The sequence below is a fragment of the Ictalurus punctatus genome, chromosome 15, assembly GCF_001660625.3.
Source record: "Ictalurus punctatus breed USDA103 chromosome 15, Coco_2.0, whole genome shotgun sequence".
Taxonomy (NCBI): domain Eukaryota; kingdom Metazoa; phylum Chordata; class Actinopteri; order Siluriformes; family Ictaluridae; genus Ictalurus; species Ictalurus punctatus.
In genome coordinates this window covers 7,144,727-7,166,833 of record NC_030430.2, presented here as the reverse complement: position 1 = coordinate 7,166,833, position 22,107 = coordinate 7,144,727, and the positions used below count along the sequence as shown (strand labels likewise).

General features: G+C 40.2%; 1 protein-coding gene across 2 annotated transcripts in view; it reads right to left on the bottom strand.

The window, feature by feature from the left end:
- Nucleotides 1–2,026: 2,026 nt before the first annotated feature.
- Nucleotides 2,027–22,107, bottom strand: part of scube3 (signal peptide, CUB domain, EGF-like 3) — an 89,047-nt gene continuing 68,966 nt past the window's right edge. For both annotated transcript variants that reach the window (XM_053686382.1, XM_053686383.1), the window contains 14 exons: nucleotides 17,214–17,330; nucleotides 12,621–12,743; nucleotides 12,007–12,123; nucleotides 11,532–11,618; nucleotides 10,941–11,057; nucleotides 10,608–10,766; nucleotides 9,575–9,778; nucleotides 8,976–9,137; nucleotides 8,502–8,669; nucleotides 7,015–7,176; nucleotides 6,674–6,871; nucleotides 4,593–4,745; nucleotides 3,959–4,038; nucleotides 2,027–3,597 (listed from right to left, as the gene is read on the bottom strand). In XM_053686382.1, coding sequence (XP_053542357.1) covers nucleotides 3,445–3,597; nucleotides 3,959–4,038; nucleotides 4,593–4,745; nucleotides 6,674–6,871; nucleotides 7,015–7,176; nucleotides 8,502–8,669; nucleotides 8,976–9,137; nucleotides 9,575–9,778; nucleotides 10,608–10,766; nucleotides 10,941–11,057; nucleotides 11,532–11,618; nucleotides 12,007–12,123; nucleotides 12,621–12,743; nucleotides 17,214–17,330 — 2,000 coding nt within the window. In that variant the 3' untranslated portion in view covers nucleotides 2,027–3,444. The remainder of the gene's footprint in view (nucleotides 3,598–3,958; nucleotides 4,039–4,592; nucleotides 4,746–6,673; nucleotides 6,872–7,014; nucleotides 7,177–8,501; nucleotides 8,670–8,975; nucleotides 9,138–9,574; nucleotides 9,779–10,607; nucleotides 10,767–10,940; nucleotides 11,058–11,531; nucleotides 11,619–12,006; nucleotides 12,124–12,620; nucleotides 12,744–17,213; nucleotides 17,331–22,107) is intronic.

Below are 22,107 nucleotides of genomic sequence, written 5' to 3'. Positions count from 1 at the left end.
ATATATATATATATATAGAGAGAGAGAGAGAGAGAGAGAGAGATATTTTGTCTTTATTCTGATGTTTTTTTGTGCTGTATTTGTTATAAATGTAACTCAAGGTTGCTAAAGATTATATGAAATGTTTGTCAGTGTAATTGTTGTGTAATTCCATTTACACATAATCATTATTTATCTATTTATTGGTTAGTTGTTTTTTTTTGTTTTGTTTTTTAAATAATGAGTTCAAAATGTTAGTCATTAATTAATTCAGCCACAAGATGACTTGTGTGTTTGCTTTAAACTTTACCAACAGTGTTTTGCAATGAAACCTAACAAATCATCGATGTAGGTATATTAATCACAGCTTTAATGAAGTTTGAACAGATGTAATGGTGTTAGAGTGGCGTGAGTAAAATTACAATAAAGAAGAGATAATTTTTTTAATATTTTAAATGAGAGACACCACAGAGGTTTTTGTCTTCCCACTTTCTCATCACGTGTTACTTGCCCTGACCTCAGCAGGAGGTTTGAGGTAATAGTTTCTAAAGTCAGGCCTCACTACCTGTCTGGGAGCTTGGTGATGATGAGGTGTCAGGTATTTAACTTATAATTGTGTCCTTTTAATTCCTGCAGGTATTGCAGGTCCTGCAGCGGAAGAAAACAAACAAGACCACTGTTTGTATGAACACCAATTCCTTTCATTTAAAAAGACAATACAAAATCCAGACATTTTTACATGAGCATAAACAATTTCAAGTGCAAATACCATTACCCACTCCATGCAACACCGTGGCCAAGTCGTTTCTCAAAGGAAATTAACCAAAAACAAAATAAAAATAAAAATAAAAACCATTCTTCAGGCAGCGAGTAAAAAAAAAAGAAAAAAAGAAAAAAAAATTCTCACAGAGGGTAAATTACAATAATAACAGCTTTGCATTTACTTTTCAGAACATTCAATAAAGCTGGTTAATTTGCCATATTTATTTATTTATTTATTTTCTATTTATTTATTAGACCCTTTTCCCTTATCCTCCAGATCCAGCTGCACGGGGACAAACCTTTTGCAGGAAGGCGATATAAACACATCTAACCTTATATGTTATATGTTGTACCAGAATGGAGAATTCTTATTCAGCCTAAACCTGCTTTAAAAAGGAGAGCAAAACAAAATGAAAAGATTTCTGGGTTCTTAAGTGGTGCAACTGTCTTAACATTTTACCCTAATATTGGGTGGTCATGAGGGAGGAAAACAAAATACTGTATATACTTTCCTTCTCAAGTAAAGGCTCAGGAATTAGACACTGAATTGGTAGTTTAATCTGTATACTGAATAAACTACAAACTCAGTGTATTTCATTTTTTAATTTTTTTATTTTGGCAGAATGAATGTTTTAAGTAATAATTAATTGCACGTCTGGGCTGGTCTTTGGAAGAGAATCTGGGGGGTGGGGGGGGGCAGAAAATAATTTTCTTTGCAATATAAACGTTATTAAAAAAGAATTTTATAAAAACAAACACAATTTCTACAATATTTTCTTTTTACATACCAGTTCAAACTAAAAGATCAACCCTTTTGGACGTTTTTAACGACTGAATCGAGTTTCTGTTCAGGAGGGAGAAATTAAAGATGAATCCCTTTGCTTGACACTTCTTATTTAAGGGCTGTTATTAATACGAGACTGTTATTTGGGATTGGCTTTAGCTCTTAGACTTGACATTAGTCTACGTTCATTAATATTTACAATATACAATAAAACAAACAAAAAAACAAAACAGAAATCCTACCATGGAGAGACATCACCCGGTGTTAACGAGTGTGTTTGACTCCCCCAACCCCCACCCCACTCCCACTTCCCCCTCCCCTCCCCTCCTCTCTCCATTTAACTGACGGGAACGTTAAACACATTCGTAAGGCACACATAATGTGTTTGGTGTTTGTGTATGATGTGTGCACTCCACAAACAAAACTGCATCATACATTATTATGGTGTGTATGTGATGTGTCATACTGTGAATATTGAGCATTCGACACATAAGCTTTGTGTTGTTATTGTACACATTTCTGTGATCTGAAAAAAAAAATAAAAGAAAAAAATTATAAAGTAGCGTACGCTACATCTTCTTCACAGTGGAGATTTTCAGACAGCATATACGATCTGTTTCGGAAGTCAAAGAGCGCAACTATGCCCTACTCCCTGTGAAGGCCACACCTTCCAGTGAGAACTCTTAAGGGGTCGAAAGTAACATCCAGCGAGAATGCACTTCCAATCATTTGTAGCCTAACGTTAGCTAAATTATATACAGGTCTGCGAGAGAGAAAAAAACGAACTTTTTTTTCAGGTGGAATTTCCCTTTGAGTGCCTTCGGGGAGGAAAGGTCAAAAGGCTTGAATTTAGCGTAGCAGGTTTAAAGTGACTTTTTTTTTTTAATCGAAGAAGCAGCAATCGCACGTCCTGCAAAAAAAACAAAACAAAAAAACAATCCAAAACAAAATAAAAACACGCACCTCAGCCTCATTCTCTGCAGAACCGCTCATCAAACACTGTTTCTCACCACAACTCTTCCGTTTCAGTCTCGCGACGATGCACTACGTGTTCTACGCCTTGTTAAATTAACTCCGATATATGGTCGTCAACGGATACGAACCCGAAAACTAGTAATAGACAGACTGGAATGTACTGTTTTAACAGCGTGGCAGGAAGACTACAGACGCTCTAAGAGCCGAACTATGACGACACGGAACGAACGATATTAAGTAAAGTTGGATTGCGAGTGTGGAAAAGACGGAAATACAATGGATATACAAACGCTATAGTGACGTGTTTCAGAAAACCACGACTTGAATCAGATGCACACGTCATGTCTTGTTTATCGACAAAACGACGCACGTTCTGTCAACGTCGCAATCCCTAAACCCAATCCCGTGCGATATCCCAATGAGCACAAAGATCTGTAAAATGCATGAGGTATGTCTTTTACGGCTTGTTCTGGTCATATACAAGATGGCAAACTTCACGTGAACCAACAAAAGGCCATATTTAGGGCCCAGATCAAAGCATGACACTTTAAAATCAACCCACAGGACAAACAGTCCCAATAATTACGGTGCTCATGGGAATATTATACCTTCTACATTGTGTACTCTGATATATCCCGGACAAACATCAACACAACACGGAGTGGTAACGAAGACAGGACCTAAAAGCGCAAAAAAACCAAAAACAAACCCTCATATGCTGCAATTATTCGTATGATGCAATTATTCACCTAATCGCCCTTTTCTTATCGGAAAGGAATGATAAAAATAAACAGCACAGAAATTAAAAACCAAATGTGCATAGTGAAGCGAGTAAAAGTCAAAAGCCTTGGTTGGATTTTTAAACAAAGCGTGTGCTGAATCCTTTAGACTGAAGCCTGTTGTCAGAGTCGGCCGGAGTGTGTAAAGCCTCGGAGCGTCAGCGGCTACTTGTACGGTCGGAGGAAGGCCGAGACTTTGCTGCTGATGAGCCGTATGAAAGAGCGTGGCAGCATCTCGTTGGAATCCCGAGCCGTGTACTTGTAGTAGTTATTCGGGTGCGCCAGGACATCAAAGAGCGTCTTGATTAACTTTTTGTCCTGATGAGAGACACATTACATTTACGACTTACATTTATCTCATTTATAGAACTGAGCAGCTGAGGGTTAAGAGCCTTGCTCAAGGGCCCAAGAGTGGCAGCTTGGCAGTGCTGAGGCTTGAACTCCTGACCTTCTGATCAGTAAACCAGAGCCTTTAACCCCCGAGCCACACTGCCACAGTGTGGAGATCCATAAGGACAAGAATAATTTTATTCACCGATAATCCTCCTGTCACTATTTTGTCTGCAAATGCACAATGACATCATGATCTATTCAAACCACGTGCAATGGAATCTGCATATAGTGTTCCTTAAAGTTATTGAACCTTATCTTTATCCGTTTTCATTTACGTTTCTCTAACCTTTAGGATTTCTTGATGGTTTTCCGAGGCGTAAAGTCTTCCGTCTCTCACAATGTCTTCCACCAGCTGCTCATAGTCCTCTGAAAAACACAACGAAATACCTCGAGTTATATCTCCAGAGAGAAAATGGGAAATTTCAAATGAGTTTTGGTCAAATATCAATATTCAAGTCAAAATGTAATGAGTAACACATTATTTTGAACATATTATTTCTTAGAGCCCTAAGAAATATTACATCATATATTCTTATATATAATTATACAATCTGAACACAAAATTTTAGTTAGCACAAAAAAACCCCATAAAAGCCAAGTTCTTCTCAAAGTAATGTAAACAAGTTATTAAACAAGTTTAATAAGTAATTATAATAACAAAATCACAACATCCAAAATAGTTAAAGTTACTCCAGGCAACAAACCCTAGGAAATTTATTCATTTATTTTTTACTTTGTACAAAATTCTGCAAGAAAATCGTAATTAAATAATAATTTAATAATAAGGAACAGGATACAATAAGGCCCCAAAAGCTAAAGCAGAACATTATTAATTAGTAATAAACACATATGCTTTGGATGACGTGTGTATTATTAAACTGCAGGATCATGAGTGAGAGTGAACGCATCAGATTGCGTACCGTCGTATGTGACATAAGGGATGTGGAAGCCACGTGCACTGTTCACGTCGTTGGATTTGAAATTGATCCAGAGGCGCCGTGAACGAGCCGTGAACGCGATGGGCCTCTCGTACGTCTGACACGTCTCATACGTGGTTATGGAGGTCACTGACCCTGTGTTGGGGGAGAGTGTAACAAAAATCATATACAGTGAGGGAAAAAAGTATTTGATCCCCTGCTGATTTTGTACGTTTGCCCACTGACAAAGAAATGATCATTCTATAATTTTAATGGTAGTTGTATTTGAACAGTGAGAGACAGAATAACAACAAAAAAATCCAGAAAAACGCACGTCAAAAATTTTATAAATTAATTTGCATTTTAATGAGGGAAATAAGTATTTGGCCCTCTCTCAATCAGAAAGATTTCTGGCTCCCAGGTGTCTTTTATACAGGTGACGAGCTGAGATTAGGAGCACACTCTTAAAGGGAGTGCTCCTAATATCAGTTTGTTACCTGTATAAAAGACACCTGTCCACAGAAGCAATCAATCAATCAGATTCCAAACTCTCCACCATGGCCAAGACCAAAGAGCTCTCCAAGGATGTCAGGGACAAGATTGTAGACCTACACAAGTCTGGAATGGGCTACAAGACCATTGCCAAGCAGCTTGGTGAGAAGGGGACAACATTTGGTGCGATTATTCGCAAATGGAAGAAGCACAAAAGAACTGTCAATCTCCCTCGGCCTGGGGCTCCATGCAAGATCTCACCTCGTGGAGTTGCATTGATCATGAGAACAGTGAGGAATCAGCCCAGAACTACACGGGAGGATCTTGACAATGATCTCAAGGCAGCTGGGACCATAGTCACCAAGAAAACAATTGGTAAAACACTACGCCGTGAAGGACTGAAATCCTGCAGCGCCTGCAAGGTCCGCTGCTCAAGAAAGCACATATACATGCCCGTCTGAAGTCTGCCAATGAACATCTGAATGATTCAGAGGACAACTGGGTGAAAGTGTTGAGGTCAGATGAGACGAAAATGGAGCTCTTTGGCATCAACTCAACTCGCCGTGTTTGGAGGAGGAGGAATGCTGCCTATGACCCCAAGAACACCATCCGCACCGTCAAACATGGAGATGGAAACATTATGCTTTGGGGTTTTTTTTCTGCTAAGGGGACAGGACAACTTCACCGCATCAAAGGGACGATGGACGGGGCCATGTACCGTCAAATCTTGGGTGAAAACCTCCTTCCCTCAGCCAGGGCATTGAAAATGGGTCGTGGATGGGTATTCCAGCATGACAATGACCCAAAACACACGGCCAAGGCAACAAAGGAGTGGCTCAAGAAGAAGCACATTAAGGTCCTGGAGTGGCCTAGCCAGTCTCCAGACCTTAATCCCATAGAAAATCTGTGGAGGGAGCTGAAGGTTCGAGTTGCCAAACGTCAGCCTCGAAACCTTAATGATTTGGAGAAGATCTGCAAAGAGGAGTGGGACAAAATCCCTCCTGAGATGTGTGCAAACCTGGTGGCCAACTACAAGAAACGTCTGACCTCTGTGATTGCCAACAAGGGTTTTTCCACCAAATCCTAAGTCATGTTTTGCAGAGGGGTCAAATACTTATTTCCCTCATTAAAATGCAAATAAATTTATAACATTTTTGACATGCGTTTTTCTGGATTTTTTTGTTGTTATTCTGTCTCTCACTGTTCAAATAAATCTACCATTAAAATTATAGACTGATCATTTCTTTGTCAGTGGGCAAACGTACAAAATCAGCAGGGGATCAAATACTTTTTTCCCTCACTGTACTTAATAATTACATACAGTACTGTATACTGTCTTATACACCCTATTTGGACTAATAGTACTACTAACGTGTTTCACAGACATTCCACGATAAAATATGCACAGAGTATAAACGGATCAAAATAATCACGAGTCACTCTTTAAAGTCATCGTCGTATCATTGCTGTTGTACAAGTGGGATAAAATATTTCCCGGACATTGCAGTATTTATCTCCTGAGTTATCTCTGTTATTGTTGGTATTGATTCAGTTTCTCTCTCTTTTTTTTAAATCCATTCTTTGCCACTTACAGTTCTTCCTCATAACCAGCACATCTCCACAGTCATCCTCAGAAGGGAGGAAGATCTCTGGCACGACAATGAGGATTTTGCGCTTGCTGGGGGGGTTGATGGTCCAGATGCAGTCCACGTTAGCAGGATAATCTCCTGGGTAGTTTGGAGACTCGATGTACCCGATATATTCTCCGATTTCACCTCCGCATTCCCTGTCTGTACAAACACACATGCAAAAGATGCAGTTCAGGGGCTTACCAAGCCAATAGCTTGGTAGCTATCTGCAAGAGCTTTATTACTTTGAACAGTTTAAGAGCTCAGGTTAGGGTTGGAACTAAACTCAGACAGGATCTGCTTACTCTTGCACTGAGACACACTGGTTGCACCATCAAAGTCTGTGGTGGTGTTTCCGGGGCAGGACATGCAGTAATTCTGTTTGAAGTCCGTTTGATATGTTCCCACAGGACAGCGGATACACCGATGCACGGAGGTGTTGTAGTAATGTCCCGGAGGACAGGACACTGCAGAAAACAGACACATGTCTCATTGTAAGAAAGATAACAGCGAAATTAGATTCTTGGAAAAAGCTCCACAGGCACAATAAGACCTGAGCTTATTGAGTAACAGGGTGCATGGAAAATATAGATTTTACATTCTTACATAGATATTGTTACAGTGTAGACGTTACACACTGTTACACAAAGTAAAACACATTCATCATGCTGCAAATCAGTGTTGTAACAGTATCTACATTGTTACGCGTTACTTACACAGTAAGTGTAGATACGGTGCCGTCCACTAATATTGGCACCCTTGGTAAATATGAGCAAAGAAGGCTGTGAAAATTTGTCTTTATTGTTTAACCTTTTGATCTTTTATTAAAAAATATTCACAAAAATACTCTGCTCTCATGGATATCAAATGATTGCAAACACAACACAGGTTCATCAGAAAATAATAATATCTTTGTTAAATATAGGTGTGCAACAATTATTAGCACCCCTATGAATTCATATGAATTCATTGTTACATTGTAGAAATGGCATTGCTACATACTGTTACATGGTAAGTGTAGAGATGTTACATATTGTAAACATATGTGTAGTTATTGTTACACGTCTACATTGTAATGAGCTTTTTTAATCTTACGTGGTAAATGTAGTTATTATTACAAATCTACATTGCTATAGTGTAGCACTGTATGTATAGTTATTGTTAAATATCTACATTTTTATAAGTTGTACTGTTATGTGTTAAGTGTAGTGATAGTTATATATTGTTGCAGTTTATTATGTGGCAAGTGTAGATGTAGATATTGTTGGATATTGTTACATGGTATGTATAAACCTTACGTGGTACGTGATTTACATGGTAAGTATAAATGTTAAGTGGTACGTGATTTACATGGTGAGTATAAATGTTGGTACATGGTACGTGATTTACATGGTAAGTATAAATGTTGTTATGTGGTTCGTGATTTACATGGTAAGTATAAATGCTACGTGGTACATGATTTACATGGTAAGTATAAATACTACGTGGTACATGATTTACATGGTAAGTATAAATGTTGCTACGTGGTACGTGATAAGTGCAGATTTTACATGTACTTAGACTGTGGTTAAATGGTAAGTGTAGATATTGACCCTATTACAGGCATGTATATAATCAGAAATTGTTGCAGTGCTTAAACTGCACTTTTTGACTGGACACATTACTGCACTGTCAGTACACATACTGGAAGCGAGATCAACTCAAATACACAAAAATACAAACTTTGGACTCTTTTTGTGCCATTTTCATAGGTATATCATTAAAATAACCAAATAACCAAGTCAAGGCTGACCTTTGACCTCACAGTCATGGAAGGAGCTGGATCCCTCTCTCTTTGTGTCGAGGCCACCTCCACAAGGGAAGCAGAGTGTTCTTCCATGGTCAGGCTGGTATGTGCCTCGAGGGCATGGCTGGCATGGTTTAAAGCCATCGCTGGAGTTATATCCTGGTGCACACTGACCTTAAATCACAACAACACACGGTTAAGCCTGAGTTTTAGCAATTTTACATGACCCATTGCTTGTTAAGCTTTAGGTCAAGTCTTATGCTGTATTGTAGGCCTAACGCTGATAATTTATTTGGGCTCAGAGCCAACAGAGAGCCTTCACGGGTTTCCTATTTGGCCCGCAAAATGTACACTCATTAACACTTATTTAAGCACACTAAAGGATATGACCGATGTCTCTTTATGGAAAAATCACTGAAAAAAAAATGTAACACACCTTAACGGACTCCTCCTGACTGCTGATTGGTCGACCATGCTTACCTGAGCAGGAAGTGATGTTACGGGCGCCCGGCGATCCATGGCGATCTCCTCCAGGGCAAAGGTCACAGGCCAGTTGACCCTCTCGCTCCTGGAAGGTTCCGGGAGGACACTGCACACAGCGCTCCATCTCGCCGTGATAATAAGAACCGGGCAAACATCTGACTGAGAGAGCAGTCAGGAGGGGGAGACAGTGAGACTTCAACATCATCAATTACATCACTCATTATTATGTGAAAGCCTTTTTTTTTCGTCTGTTTTTAATGTAAAGCTTCAGAAATGGATTCCATACAGTTTCACTGTCTCCCCGTTTTGAGTGCTCAGTGTGTGCGTGTATATATATTTCAACTCAGACAGCTTTGCTGATATACACATGCAAAGTGACTTTTTTTCCAATGCATCCTGTTTCCTTGAAAGCTGTGTATACACACACACACACACACACACACACACACACACACACACACACACACACACACACTGAGTTGCCAGTTTATTATACACCTACCTTGTGCACATATTTTTTGCCCCTTTGTCCTCTGTGTATTATTTTCCACCAGTGAAAAGTTATTCATAATCCAGTTTCATGTTGATGCTCTTACCACAGCGGCCGCTGTCCCGCTCTCTCCCGGGGCCACAGTGTTCCTGTCTGTCAGCAGACTGTGTGACCTTCTGAGCGACCTCATACTCGAGACCGGCCACACGTATCAGGAACCTCTCTTGGTTGATGGACTTTTTCAGTGCCTTGATGGAAGACTTCATCTTCTGCTCCATTTGTTTCCTCACACAGCTCAGATCACAGCTCCCTACATGAGCATAACCCGGCAAAGAGAAATTTTGAACTGGAACATGAGACATTTATAAAAAATATTCGTATAGCTGGCCTGCTTTCAAAAAAGTATTTTAAAAATATATAAATTCCTATCTTGAACAGTAGATGTCGCTACTACATAGTTGACTGCCTTTTCTGTCTCCTATTTAGAAAGCTAAAAGGTGTACATTAACGCTACCAAGTGTTTGTGTAGGCACTATGGCAGCAAAGGATAAAAAAAAAATAGAGAGCAAGTTCAGACATACTGTGTAATGAACCTTTTCAGAGGACAGTGCGTCTGTTTACTTTTCCCGAAACCAGTTGCTGTAATGAATGGGCATGATAAACAGTTTATAACACAGTGCTCCTGAATTCTTATTTCTGAGTGGCAGTAGTGCTGCTGTAAAGTAAATCACAGGTTCTTCTTAATCCACTATAACATAATACGTTATGGTTTCCATAGTAAAACTTTCATAGTGGACGTTACAACTACATAGAGTATAAAAACTTGTAATTATGGATATGGTGAAGTTTGCTTTAAGGACTCTTTTGTTTAACTTATATAGATGGAGTGCTTTGTAAGAGTAAGGGGTGAGGTTGTAAGTTTGTTTTCTGACACAGGAGAAGTCTGTCATGACAGAGGGTTTGGAGGTCGGTGAGGGAATGACGGTTTCACAACATTAAATGTGACTATAAACAAGGAAAACACTTTGGGACGTACTGCTGTAGGTAAATATTCAATTAAGGGTGGTAAAAGTAACTCTGCTTCGTGTCAAGCCATTATTTTCCTTTTATTCTACTTCCTATTAATTGTACACATTTACCGGTAGTGTCTCCAGGTTTTATCTCTGCCTCCAGTTCCAGCGTGATGCGTGTGACCTCTTTATTAGACGGGTTACGTGTGTGGCGAATTTTGCTCTTCTTGGAGGACTCACACTTCAGATTGACGAAGGTGACTTGGCAGTTGTTGCAGAGCTGACCACCTGAAGTCCACACACTCATGTTACACACTACAAAGGCAACAAACTGAGCAACAGTTAATAAGCCATTGTCTATGTAACTCTAGGACTGCACAAAATGGACAACTCAACATGTTGCTATTATGTTATACATATTGTGATTGTGAATGTCCCAGTTTATGACCTATGCCTTTTCACCTGGCCCAATCTGCTTGCCTCCATCTTCTGCTCGTCCCCTGAGTTTGGGGTGCAGGTGGCATTTCGCGTTCTTGATTCGGAACGAGGCCATCTGCTTCACTGGAGAAGCCAAAGTCTCTACAGACAAACCAAAGCAGCATTGGCACAACTAATCACAACATTCACACTGGCACAACATTCATCACTACCAAACATCCAATCACGTTCATCACTAACAAAACATCCAATCACGTTCATCACTACCAAAACATCCAATCACATTCATCACTACCAAACATTAAATCATTTTGATGATTCTACTCACACATTCATTAATCCATCCATCTATCCATCTGTCCATTTAGTCAGGTTTCATCCATCCATCTCTTAATCAGCCATTCGTCTTTCCACCCACCCTCTATCCATCTATTCCTTCACCTATCCATCTATCCAGCCAAGTTCCTTCCATCTATGCATCTGTCTACTATCCATTCTTCCATCCTGCTATTCACCCAATCAGACTCCAATCATGCTCCATCAATCCATGCATCCAGTCCATCCCTCCATCCAGCCATCCTCACATGCTGTGCTGTACTGCTTCATTGCGCTTACCTATGCAGCTCTGGCTGTTGCTGGAGTTCAGTCTGCTTTGGCTTTTTCCTCGGACGCCACAGCTGACTGTGTAACTGTTGTCAGACTCTACAGATCGGACAAGTCAGAATTAGTTATACCACACCCTCTTAAACCTAAACGCATTGTAAAAAAGTGACTCCAAAACTGTAGAAATATGTTATTTTTACACACGTACCAGGCATTCCCAAATATAAACATGTTAGCTACTGTTTGTTTACACTGCTGTTGACTAAGCCAGTTTGTACCTTTGGTTCTAACCTTGTTGAGGTGATCTTTGAAATGTTTGTGTATTATCAGGTAAGAAATGTCATCCATAGTTGTCCACAGGACAACACAAGCACATCAGAATGTAAGGTAAGTGCTTGCCTTATTTGTCAGCACAATCTAGCCTCATTCCATGTACACACACATACACAAAAAAACAGACTTGTAAACGTGTTCCTGCAGTATATACCTGCCAAATAGTGTGCTTTGGATGCACAGGTCAGTGAACAACTCTCCTTTTTGCCTGTCTTGCTGCAAGAGAGCGTTGCTTTTGGCGCCACCAGGTTGGACGGACACTTCACCACCTCTGCGACAACAAATACTTCACTTAAGTCCATCAACGAACAAGAAACCAATTTATAAGCATCCAATTAGGCTAGGGTGATTTAGTAAAGTTGAAAGGTGTTTACCTAAGAGTGACCGTTAGATAATTATTCTAAATGTTTTTCCTTCAATCTTTAAAACTGATTAAACAATGTATTTATATAATGTAGAAATTAGGGCCATTTCTAGTGATGACTAGGAGATTCTACAGAGCCGTTATATATATATATATATATATATATATATATATATATATATATATATATATATATATATATATATATAAGTATGTATATAAGTATGTATATAAGTATGTATATAAGTATGTATATTATCTATTTTATTTAATTACATTCTCTGCCCCCCAACCCCCAAATTATTATTTACACAACAGTAACCAGCAAAACATGGAAATCTACACTGTGTATTTGGTGTAATGTGTGTACTGGCCAGTAGGTGTGAGTGTTGTCGTACACGTACCAATGCAGTCCTTCTTGTTCCAGTGCAGTTTGTATCCAGGTGGGCACGTACACTCGTAGCTGCCCAGCGTGTTCAGACAGTAATACTTACAGCCACCACGGTTTATACTGCACTCATCGATGTCTGAAAATCAAAACAAAGGACACTTCACGACACTCTGATATAGTGAATGTCTATTCATGCTCTTCACATTGTTGTCAATGATTTGGGAAGTTCCTTAATGTAAAGCTGTGGAGCTCAGCAACATTCTCAAAAAGAGGAAAGAAAAAGGGCAATAAATGAAAGTTCTTTGGAGCTAGCAAATCAGAAAAGCTCATCGGAAAAAAAGAACTTTTTTTTGGCTGAACTGTTCCTTTTGTGCTTGGATTTGTGCCCTCAAGCAGAAGGTTGTGAGTTGCAGGGGTTAAAGTTCCAGTGGTGTCGAACAGGCTGACCCCTGCTTACTTTCATATGTGAGAAGGGCAGTAATTGCATGCAAAAAAACAACAAAACAAAAACTCTGACCAATAAAATGGCAAATATATTTCTGAGTTTTCCTAAACACACACAGCATGTAAGCGAACACTTCAACATTTCCCCATCAGGACTCACGCTCCTTGTAAACATGAGTTTGATCTGAAACACATTTTAGAGCAGGAACAATGCTAAACCATGTAGCATCAACCAGACCAAACTTGTGGAAGTCCATAACTGTGAGGAGGCAAAAACTATTGTCTATTTTTGCTCCTAACAGTCTAAGACAAGTTCTGAGCTTCTAAACTGGAGCTGTTTTCCAAATTCTCCGTTTCTAAATCCAGCTCTGAACTTTGATTCAACATTAATCATAATTTCAAAGTCCAAATTCACATTTTATTACAGAGAATAAGAGATGGTATATGAGCAATAGGAGATTTAAAAAGATATGCGAAAGATGTGTTTGCCAAGCATTAATGGAACACTTACTGGATCTTCTCAGAACATAAATAAGATGTACAAACCTAATGAGGACCACAAAATTCCAGATCATGACAGACCAGGACTGACTTTAAATGAACCAATAAGAACATCATCTTGTGGGCCAATTTAAGTCAGGTCATGCTGGCACAATTACGGAGATCCTTAGACATCTACGTCATTCATGGACAACTCTTTCCAGTACCCCTTTGCTGTCCATGGGCATCTCTGCTATTCATGGACCTCTTTGTCAGCCTGTAGTACAATCACATGTCTTATATGTGTCATGAGAAAAAGAATGTTTAAACTAAGCTTTAAATCAAACTCAGAGAAAAGGCTTCTTTGAGGGTTCCTTAAGGGTTCATTGGTTACTTAAGGGTTCTCTCCTAAAAGGGTTCTACGTGGACCACTTTCTGATAAGGATAATTTCAGCAACTGAAGAACCCTTCAGATTTCTAAGAGTGTAGGCAGTTTCAGGTAAATTAATCAAACAAACATCTGAGAAAAAGATACGGTGTGGGGGTTGGCAACATCTTCTCCAGCATAATCTGACAGTGTCAGTAATTGTTTTTCCACCTTGACTTGATTGGACTTTCGCAGAACCCAGGCCAAAGGTTTGTGTGCTTTCACTGGCTTCCATTTGCTCATCTGTGCCTCTAAGCACGTTTTTTTCCCCCAAAAAGGGAAAAAGTAAAACCACAATCACTCTCTAAAACACAGCAAACCAGATGGGAGCTGAATAAAAAACAAAGAGCGAAAGAGACAGAGAGTGCTGAGTTTGACTAAGTGGTTTTGAAGTAGAGGCAGACCGAGAAGAAGACATAAAGAGTCTTTAGGCATATCAAAGGCTTTGCTCTTAGTTAAAGCCAGAGAGGAACAGAATAGCAATGAATCTGAATTTCGTTAATGAATAAAGCTCTCCTTTGCTAGGCTGGTCTGGTTTCCCTTTTCTTTGGGCCATTTTCCCCTCCTCTCTCTCTCACCCCAGATTCGAGCCGTCTCCAGACTAGAACCTTTGACTTTGCATTTCCTCTTTTGGCCTTCTGCATTAAAGGCGCTCATTAATCTCAGAGAACAGAGGACCAGAAAGGAGGGAAGAAGGAGAGAAAGAAAAAAAACGCTTGTTTGATTGACACCTTCATTGACCTTTTGTGTCAACAATTGTTCGTGCTCCTGAGACCCCCAGAACATGCCTCTTAGGCTGAACTGATTCATGCAGACAGGGAACGGGATGTTTGTGGGGATCGTTTATTCTTTTCCTTTACTTAGTTAACATGAATTACCTTGCAGAGACAATGAGCCAGACAAAGATTGAGTGGCTAAGTGATATAATATCGTGACAGTGTATTGCAATGTTACAGCTTTACTGTGTCACTGTGTCTGGGTTATCTAAATGAAACTCACTCATTTTTGACTGCTGTGTTACTTGCTGTGATATTTCAATCTATTCCAATCCTATCCTAATCTACATTTCCTATCTTATTCTATACCATCCCATACTTCTCACACATTCCAAGCTAATCCAATCCTAATCCCTTAAATCCGTCCAATTCCAACCCAATCTAAGAGCTGAGCTGCTGTGGGTTAACGGCTTGGCTTTCTGACGGTCTCAGAAGTCAGTAATTATCGCAGTGGGGCAGTGGTGGCTCAGTGGTTTGTGCAATATTGAATCAGTGGTTACGTTTTGGGCTACTGATCATAAGGTTATGATCTCAAACCCCAGCACTGCCAAGCTGCCACTCTTTGGCCCTTGAACAATACCCTCTGCTCCAGGTTCTCCATTTCATGGCAGACCCTGCACCCTGAACACAGCTTACTACCAAGCTATGCAAAAAATAAATAAATAAATTTCAAAAACCCACACTATACTGTACTGTATGTGACAATAAATGTTAACAACCCAATTTAGATGAGGCTTTCAGACCTTCTTTGACAGCAGAACACAATCAGCTGATCAGCTGCAAACTCCTGAGCACTAGCACTTACTTCAACCATTGTGGTAAGTTGCAGCTCTCTCTGTTCTTTTTACAAGCATCCAGAACTTGCTTCTGGTCAGTTGGTGCAAACCTGCAAAAGCCTGAAATGTGAATTCTGCATGCCAGATATTTGCTACATCTGCATCCCTTTCTCAACTGAACAGATTCCTATAGGAAAGCAGAACCCATTCCTCTAGTGTTCCATAATGCTGCCACTTATCTAAAGGCTTGTCGAGTGTGGACAGAAAAGCAGAAAGCCTCATTCATCACGTCAGGGTCTCTTAACATCTTAACAATGCCTGGGCAGCCCTGTCTCCATGCCAGGCCACCTCCCTGCCTTCCTGTACCCGCTCTGTAACTGATTCACATGCAATTAGAGACCGTCACCATTCGAAATACTCTTAATCCAACCATAAACACGTGTTTCTATCGTGACGCCTCCATCAGCACCTCACCTCCCTTCCTCTGAACCGCAGGAACGCATTCCTCCTCTCCAGAGTTACATCACCCAGTAAGACTGTGGTTAGGTGGTTATTTCTGAATGGCACGAACAGGGTGATTTCAGAATTTCTATGTTAATATACATACAGTCCACTCTGAAAATATTGGATTGGCAAGGCCAGATTGGAATTCAAAAGGAATACAGAGATGAGACAGAAATGTTCCACCTTCTACCAAAGTGATGGCCAAAGTGTGGAGAAACAAAGGATCTGCTCATGTTCGAATCAGCATCATGGTTTGGGTTTCTGGAACAGGCTCGATAATCTTTATTTATGATGTAACTCATGATGGTAGCAGCAGAATGAATTCAGAAGTCTACAGAAACACTCTGTCTGTCAGTTTACAGACACATATATGCAGTCTAATTGGGAGGAACATCATGCAGTTGCCAACAACACTGCCAACACAACAAAGGACTTCATCAGGGGAAAAAGTGGACTATTTTAATCTGGCCAAGTCAATCCCCAGACCTTAATCCAATCGAGCAGCATCTCACCTGAAGAGGTGAATTTATTTGGATCGCCCTGAAACACTTTCCCTGATATCAGATCCTAGGTGTCAGATCAGCACGTTTTGCATTGCAAGAATGTATCCCTGCCCTGAAGCAGTCACACTCTGCAACACGTCTTTCTGTTGAAATGGCAAAACTCTGACGCGAACAGCTCTTTAACGCGGCAATATATTAATACTGCTACTAGGCATGTATTTCCTTTTCCATACTCAGATCAGATTCAGACTAACCCTAAAGGTTCAAATCAAGTCATCATCATAGCAAGACCAAATCTCAAGCCATATCTACACTACTCTAATTTAAGGACTGTTGGTCACGTGTGTTAGAGAAGAAAAAACAGTACTTTACAGTTTAGGGCATTTGCTAGGTGCCCTTATCCAGAGCGACTTACATTTATCTAATTTATAGATTAGATGGTTAAGTGCCTTGCTCAAGGGCCCAGTAGAGGCACCTTGGGGTGCTAGGATTTGAACTCATGACCTTCTGATGAGAAGTCCAACACCTTCACCACTGAGCTACCACTTCCCACTTAATACAGTGGGACAATATAAGACTGGGTGGGATGGGATGGCGTGGGATGGGGTGGGACAAGATGAGATAGGATAGAATTGGGTGGGATGGAATTGGATTGATATAACAGCCTTATGAGAAAAATGTAATGTAATGAGTTACCTCCACAGTGAGCGACTCCATACAGGACATAGCCTTTGTGACACTGACACTCGAAACTGCCTGGAGAATTCACACAGGTGTGGTCACATGCGCGGTCAAATGAGCATTCATCTATGTCTGTTGAGAAAGAGATAGATTTTGAAAATTGGTGTCATCTTCAAATCATCAGTAAATAATTTCTCATTCAAATAATAATTAAATAAATAATTCATCATCTGCAATAATCCACCACCCTGACTGCTCATTTTTTTGCCAAACCATTCATTATGCTAATTTTATGCTAATTATCATATAATAATTTTTAATAAAACATCTCAATGTGTCGTTACACTATAGGCACATACTCGGCTAAGCCAAATAAGTGACATCTTGTTTTTTTCCTCAGGACATATGGAAAAGATTTACCTTCTTGGAAAATGAACGTGCAGTAAAACTGTCTAGACGTCAGTGAGTCGATCAGGGTGCCAGACTATGTACTCTTCACATGTCTTTATATAGTAAGAAATCCACCCATCTGTTTTCTTAAAGCAAAGCCAATTTTAATAAACAGTGGTAATTTAGAGGCGAAGATTTAGCCCCAGTGACTGGAAGATTGGACTTCCAGGGAGCAGTCTGGGCCACTGGGCAAGAACAGCTCTTAACCCTCGTGGGCATTATTGTTACTATCACCATATTTGGGAAGATCTCCCTTAGATAGACAGCATTTATCGGCAGAATTGGTATTCTCTAATACAATAGATAACCCTATTTGTCTACTTGTGTTCTCATCATGCTAGACATGATGTTGATTGGATGAAGCAGATTGTAGATTGAAATATAATTTGGAAGACCCAGGTAAAAACATTGTACTCTGGGGCAGTAGCTTGGGGCAGGCTAATTAAACAATACTTGAAGATGGACTTGGTTATACAAGCCACGGGCCATCAGAATTTGGGAAAGAAAATATATTGCCCTCAAACATTTTGTGTATACAAGCATCTGGCCCTTGCAGAATTTTACAAATATGTATAAAATACACTTTACAAATGGTTTCTGATTTATTTAAAGCTCAAATATGCATACTACAGGCGTAACACAACAAACCAGACCTGTAACATTAGCAAGCGGTTAGCTTAAGACAACCAATACCACAGGTATTGGTGCTTAAAAAGTTGAGTTGATTTTGGACAATTATACAACATTATACAGTTCATTCTTACTCTTATTCAGCGTTGTGCCACCTAGACCAAACCGCCTGTGATATATAACACCCTTTCTTTATTTTTCCCAGTCCAGATCTCTCAAGCTTCATCAGAAATGTTTTACGAGCTGTTGGCAGATTCATTAAGTGAGCCTGGTCTTTGTTTCCCCTCACAGAGACCGGCACGGGTTCAGAAGGACAGCAGGGTACCACTGACAGGTTTCCACACCCAGTGGACCCAGCTGCTTGCTTTCTGATCGTCAAGATACATCAATCATCCTCAAATACTCCTCTGAAATCCTGTAACCCAGCAGGCCAAATGTTCATTTGATTGAGATATGCTTCCAAACCACATTCCATTCCTTTCCAGTGATGTTGTTAATTGTGTGGGTCGTGTCTATGCAGCACAGCAATCTCCATAACCCGGAAAAGGCAAAAAAGATTTTTTTTTTGCATAGATCTTGCATCGTCATGAAGAGCGTCTTGTTTTGGAAAAATCAGAGTGGAAAAATGTGGGTGTATGCGTGGTAGGCGGCAGTAGGCCTGTGTACGTGCTAGCTAGCACAGGGACGTTTGTGAAGATAGATACGAGATTTGGCACCAAACTGAGTGGGTCCAAGGAATCTATCATCAACAAGGGTAAGAGAACCAAGGTAAAGAAAGAAAGATTCCAAAGAGAAAGAATTTTAGCACCCATGATGCTAACTCTGTTAGCTGTTCATCTTTGCCACTGCCAATTTGAAACAATCGCCATGTGAGAAAAATGCTAACAACTAGTCTGTTTACAGAGCAGAGATATGGGCTCTATCAGCCTCTCTTAAAGGATACGAGAACACGATTAGATAAGGGGTAAGAGTCTGAATGGCCTGCTAAGGACAGTGTGGGGGAGGTTTAGCAATGACTAAAGGAATGTGTCCAGATCCTCAGTAAGGTGGCGAAGGACAAGCCCCATCCTGATTGATTGAAGCTGAGGGTTGATGATGGCCAGGAAACCTGTGGGATGGGCAACACCAGATAAAGCAAAAATTCTGTTTACACGTTCTACCCGGAGCATTTAGAGAGCATTCAGAGCACAAAAGCCATCTCTGTTTAGGCCGAGGCATTCACCTTGCTCTCAGGAGGATTAGCAAAAGGTCAAGTGTGTGACACAGAGTTCAGGTAGCTCTTCTAAAGGAAAGAACCACCTTTCTACAAGTACTTGACTGGAACACCTTTCTCCTGTTCCTCCGATATAAATCTTGGTTTATAGCAGTGTCAATTCAAGCAAGATAGGTAGCCATATTAGCAAAACTCTTTCTGTATGAGTTGGTTGCTAATTATGAGGATACATTGGGCTTATAGAAGGCACTCAAAAAAAAATTCCTCAATGGATCTTAGTATCCTGAATGAGTTGTACTTGGAACCCTCTCTAATAAATTTCCCCCACAGGTCAAACCAAATCTATGTTAAGATTGATCATTTTCTGTGCATAATCTGAGCCATTAGACATGGTTACTAACAAAAACCACTAGTCATTTCTGACAACAACAGACCCTGATCAGTAAAGCAGTGGCCATCTATTCTTGCAATGGAACTTAAGTTCTTTTAGTGGTAAATGGTTCTAACTTTCTAAAGGACCTCTGATTGGAACCTTTAGAAAGGAACAAATGATAAATGAAAGCGAATCAAACATAAAGTGTCTTCATAAGGTGTCAGGCCATGACAAGGCACCAGATCAACTTTACTGTGCCTTGATTCTCTGTGAATGTACTGGAAGAGATGAGCACCATTCTTCCAAAACATATTCCCTCAGTTGGTGTTTTGAAGGTGGTGGCGAGTACTGTCAAACACCTATGGGAGATTTTGGAACAGTGTTAATTAGGTAGATCTGTTGACTGTGAAGGCTGAAGCATCATTGATCACGATTTACAACATTTTTATGCAGTTAGTCAGTTAGTTTCAGAGATGGGGATAATTAAGGGGGCATGATAGAGAAGGGCCAATGGTGGAATATTGGCAGGATACAACCCTACTCTTTTACAATATGTGAGCACAGAGAGTCAGGACCTTGGTTTAACATCTTATCCAAAAGCAGCCCCGTCATTATCCTGGGGCATTAGGCCCTACACAGACCACAGGTTGAGTGCACCCTGCTGGTCTCACTAATACCACCTCCAGCAGCAACCTTAGTTTTCCCCCAGTAGATCTCCAATCCAGGTACTGGCCAGATTCAACCTTGCTTCACTTCAGTGGGAAACCAAGCAAGAACTGCAGGGTGATATTGCTCTGACAATCTATTTTGTGAGGCATAGTGCCTTTTAGATGGGGACAGGGGTCATCCTAGAAGAGAGCATGACTGTCTGTATAGAATTGCTTGATCACTGTATAAAGGTGACCAGTCAGAAGACCATTGTATTAATTTGCAGCGATGTTTCCCTACAAGGAGACAAGAGCTGTGGACCCAAACCAGCAAAATAAATGCTGCTCACAGCAGAACCACCATGTTTTCCTTTCATTTATCAGCTTTCTGTAGTATTATGGGTCCCCCAAAAAGAAAACGTACACATCTTTCAGGAAGCTTTTGTTAAGGCCCTTGATACATATATAGGCCTAACAGAATCAGGGCCAGATGACTTGATCCCAGTGTGTGAGAGCAGGGAATTCACCAACAGTGCAGCAGTATAGATGAAAAGCACTGAGCTAAGCGATTTGTTTGACCTCTCACATTAGGGTGCACTTAAGAAGCATTGTGTGGCGAACAGGATAAAGATAAGAGTTTTCTCCTGACGGCCCACACCTACTGCTTCCCTATGATAACAACAGCATACAAACGTTGCACACCTCCACTCCTAAGACCCCTTGCCAAAAACTTACATGCTGCCATGCCATGCCACCTAACTATCCTGCTTAGGTGATGCTTGCCATAGCAATCATAGAAAAAGGCTGCCATCTACCACTGTAAAGGGTTCTTTGGTTTGTTCCTTAATCATTATATTTATCTTAAAATGGATCAGCTATGCTCCTGGAGGGTTCTTTGCATGCATAATGGTTTTAGCATCCCAAAAAAGGTTCTACTTAAATCCTTTTCATAAAGGCCTTGACATGACATAGAAAGGGTTCTTTTAGGGTTCTCTGAAAGCCCACTCAAAAAAGGCACTAAACTGTACCTTTCCTAGTTGATGGGGTGGTACCCTTATGTTTTGTACCTTTAATATGCATCTTTCACCAATATGTATCTTTCTGGGTGAAAGACACATACTAAAGGTACAAAAGGTGTATGCTTGAGTGTACCACCCAATGACAAGGAAATGTACCGTTTAGTACCCGTATTTTTCACAGACAGCTTTCTGGGATGGCTTAAAGGTTCTATGTAAAAAGAGAAGTGTTTACAAAGCTACAACCATTATGAATCCAAAGACCCTACACATACTGTTCCATTTGAAGAAAAATCTCAGTCTCAGATAGGTGTAATAAGGTAATATTCAGCAGCTTGGTTAAATTGCTGACAATGTTCCCAAAATCTCACCAGTGGCCTGGTGGGGAGTGGGGAAAGAAAACAACCACAGGTCATCTAGCAAAGTCTGGGTGGAGCACAGATGCTGGATCTAAATGATAGGTCTGATATGGGGAAAAGGATGTCAGGGTTTTGCAGTCACTACTTCTGGAGATCATAAATGCATAGTCACAAATGACTGTAAATAAAGAAAGACAGCATTCAACCTGAGATTGCAACTT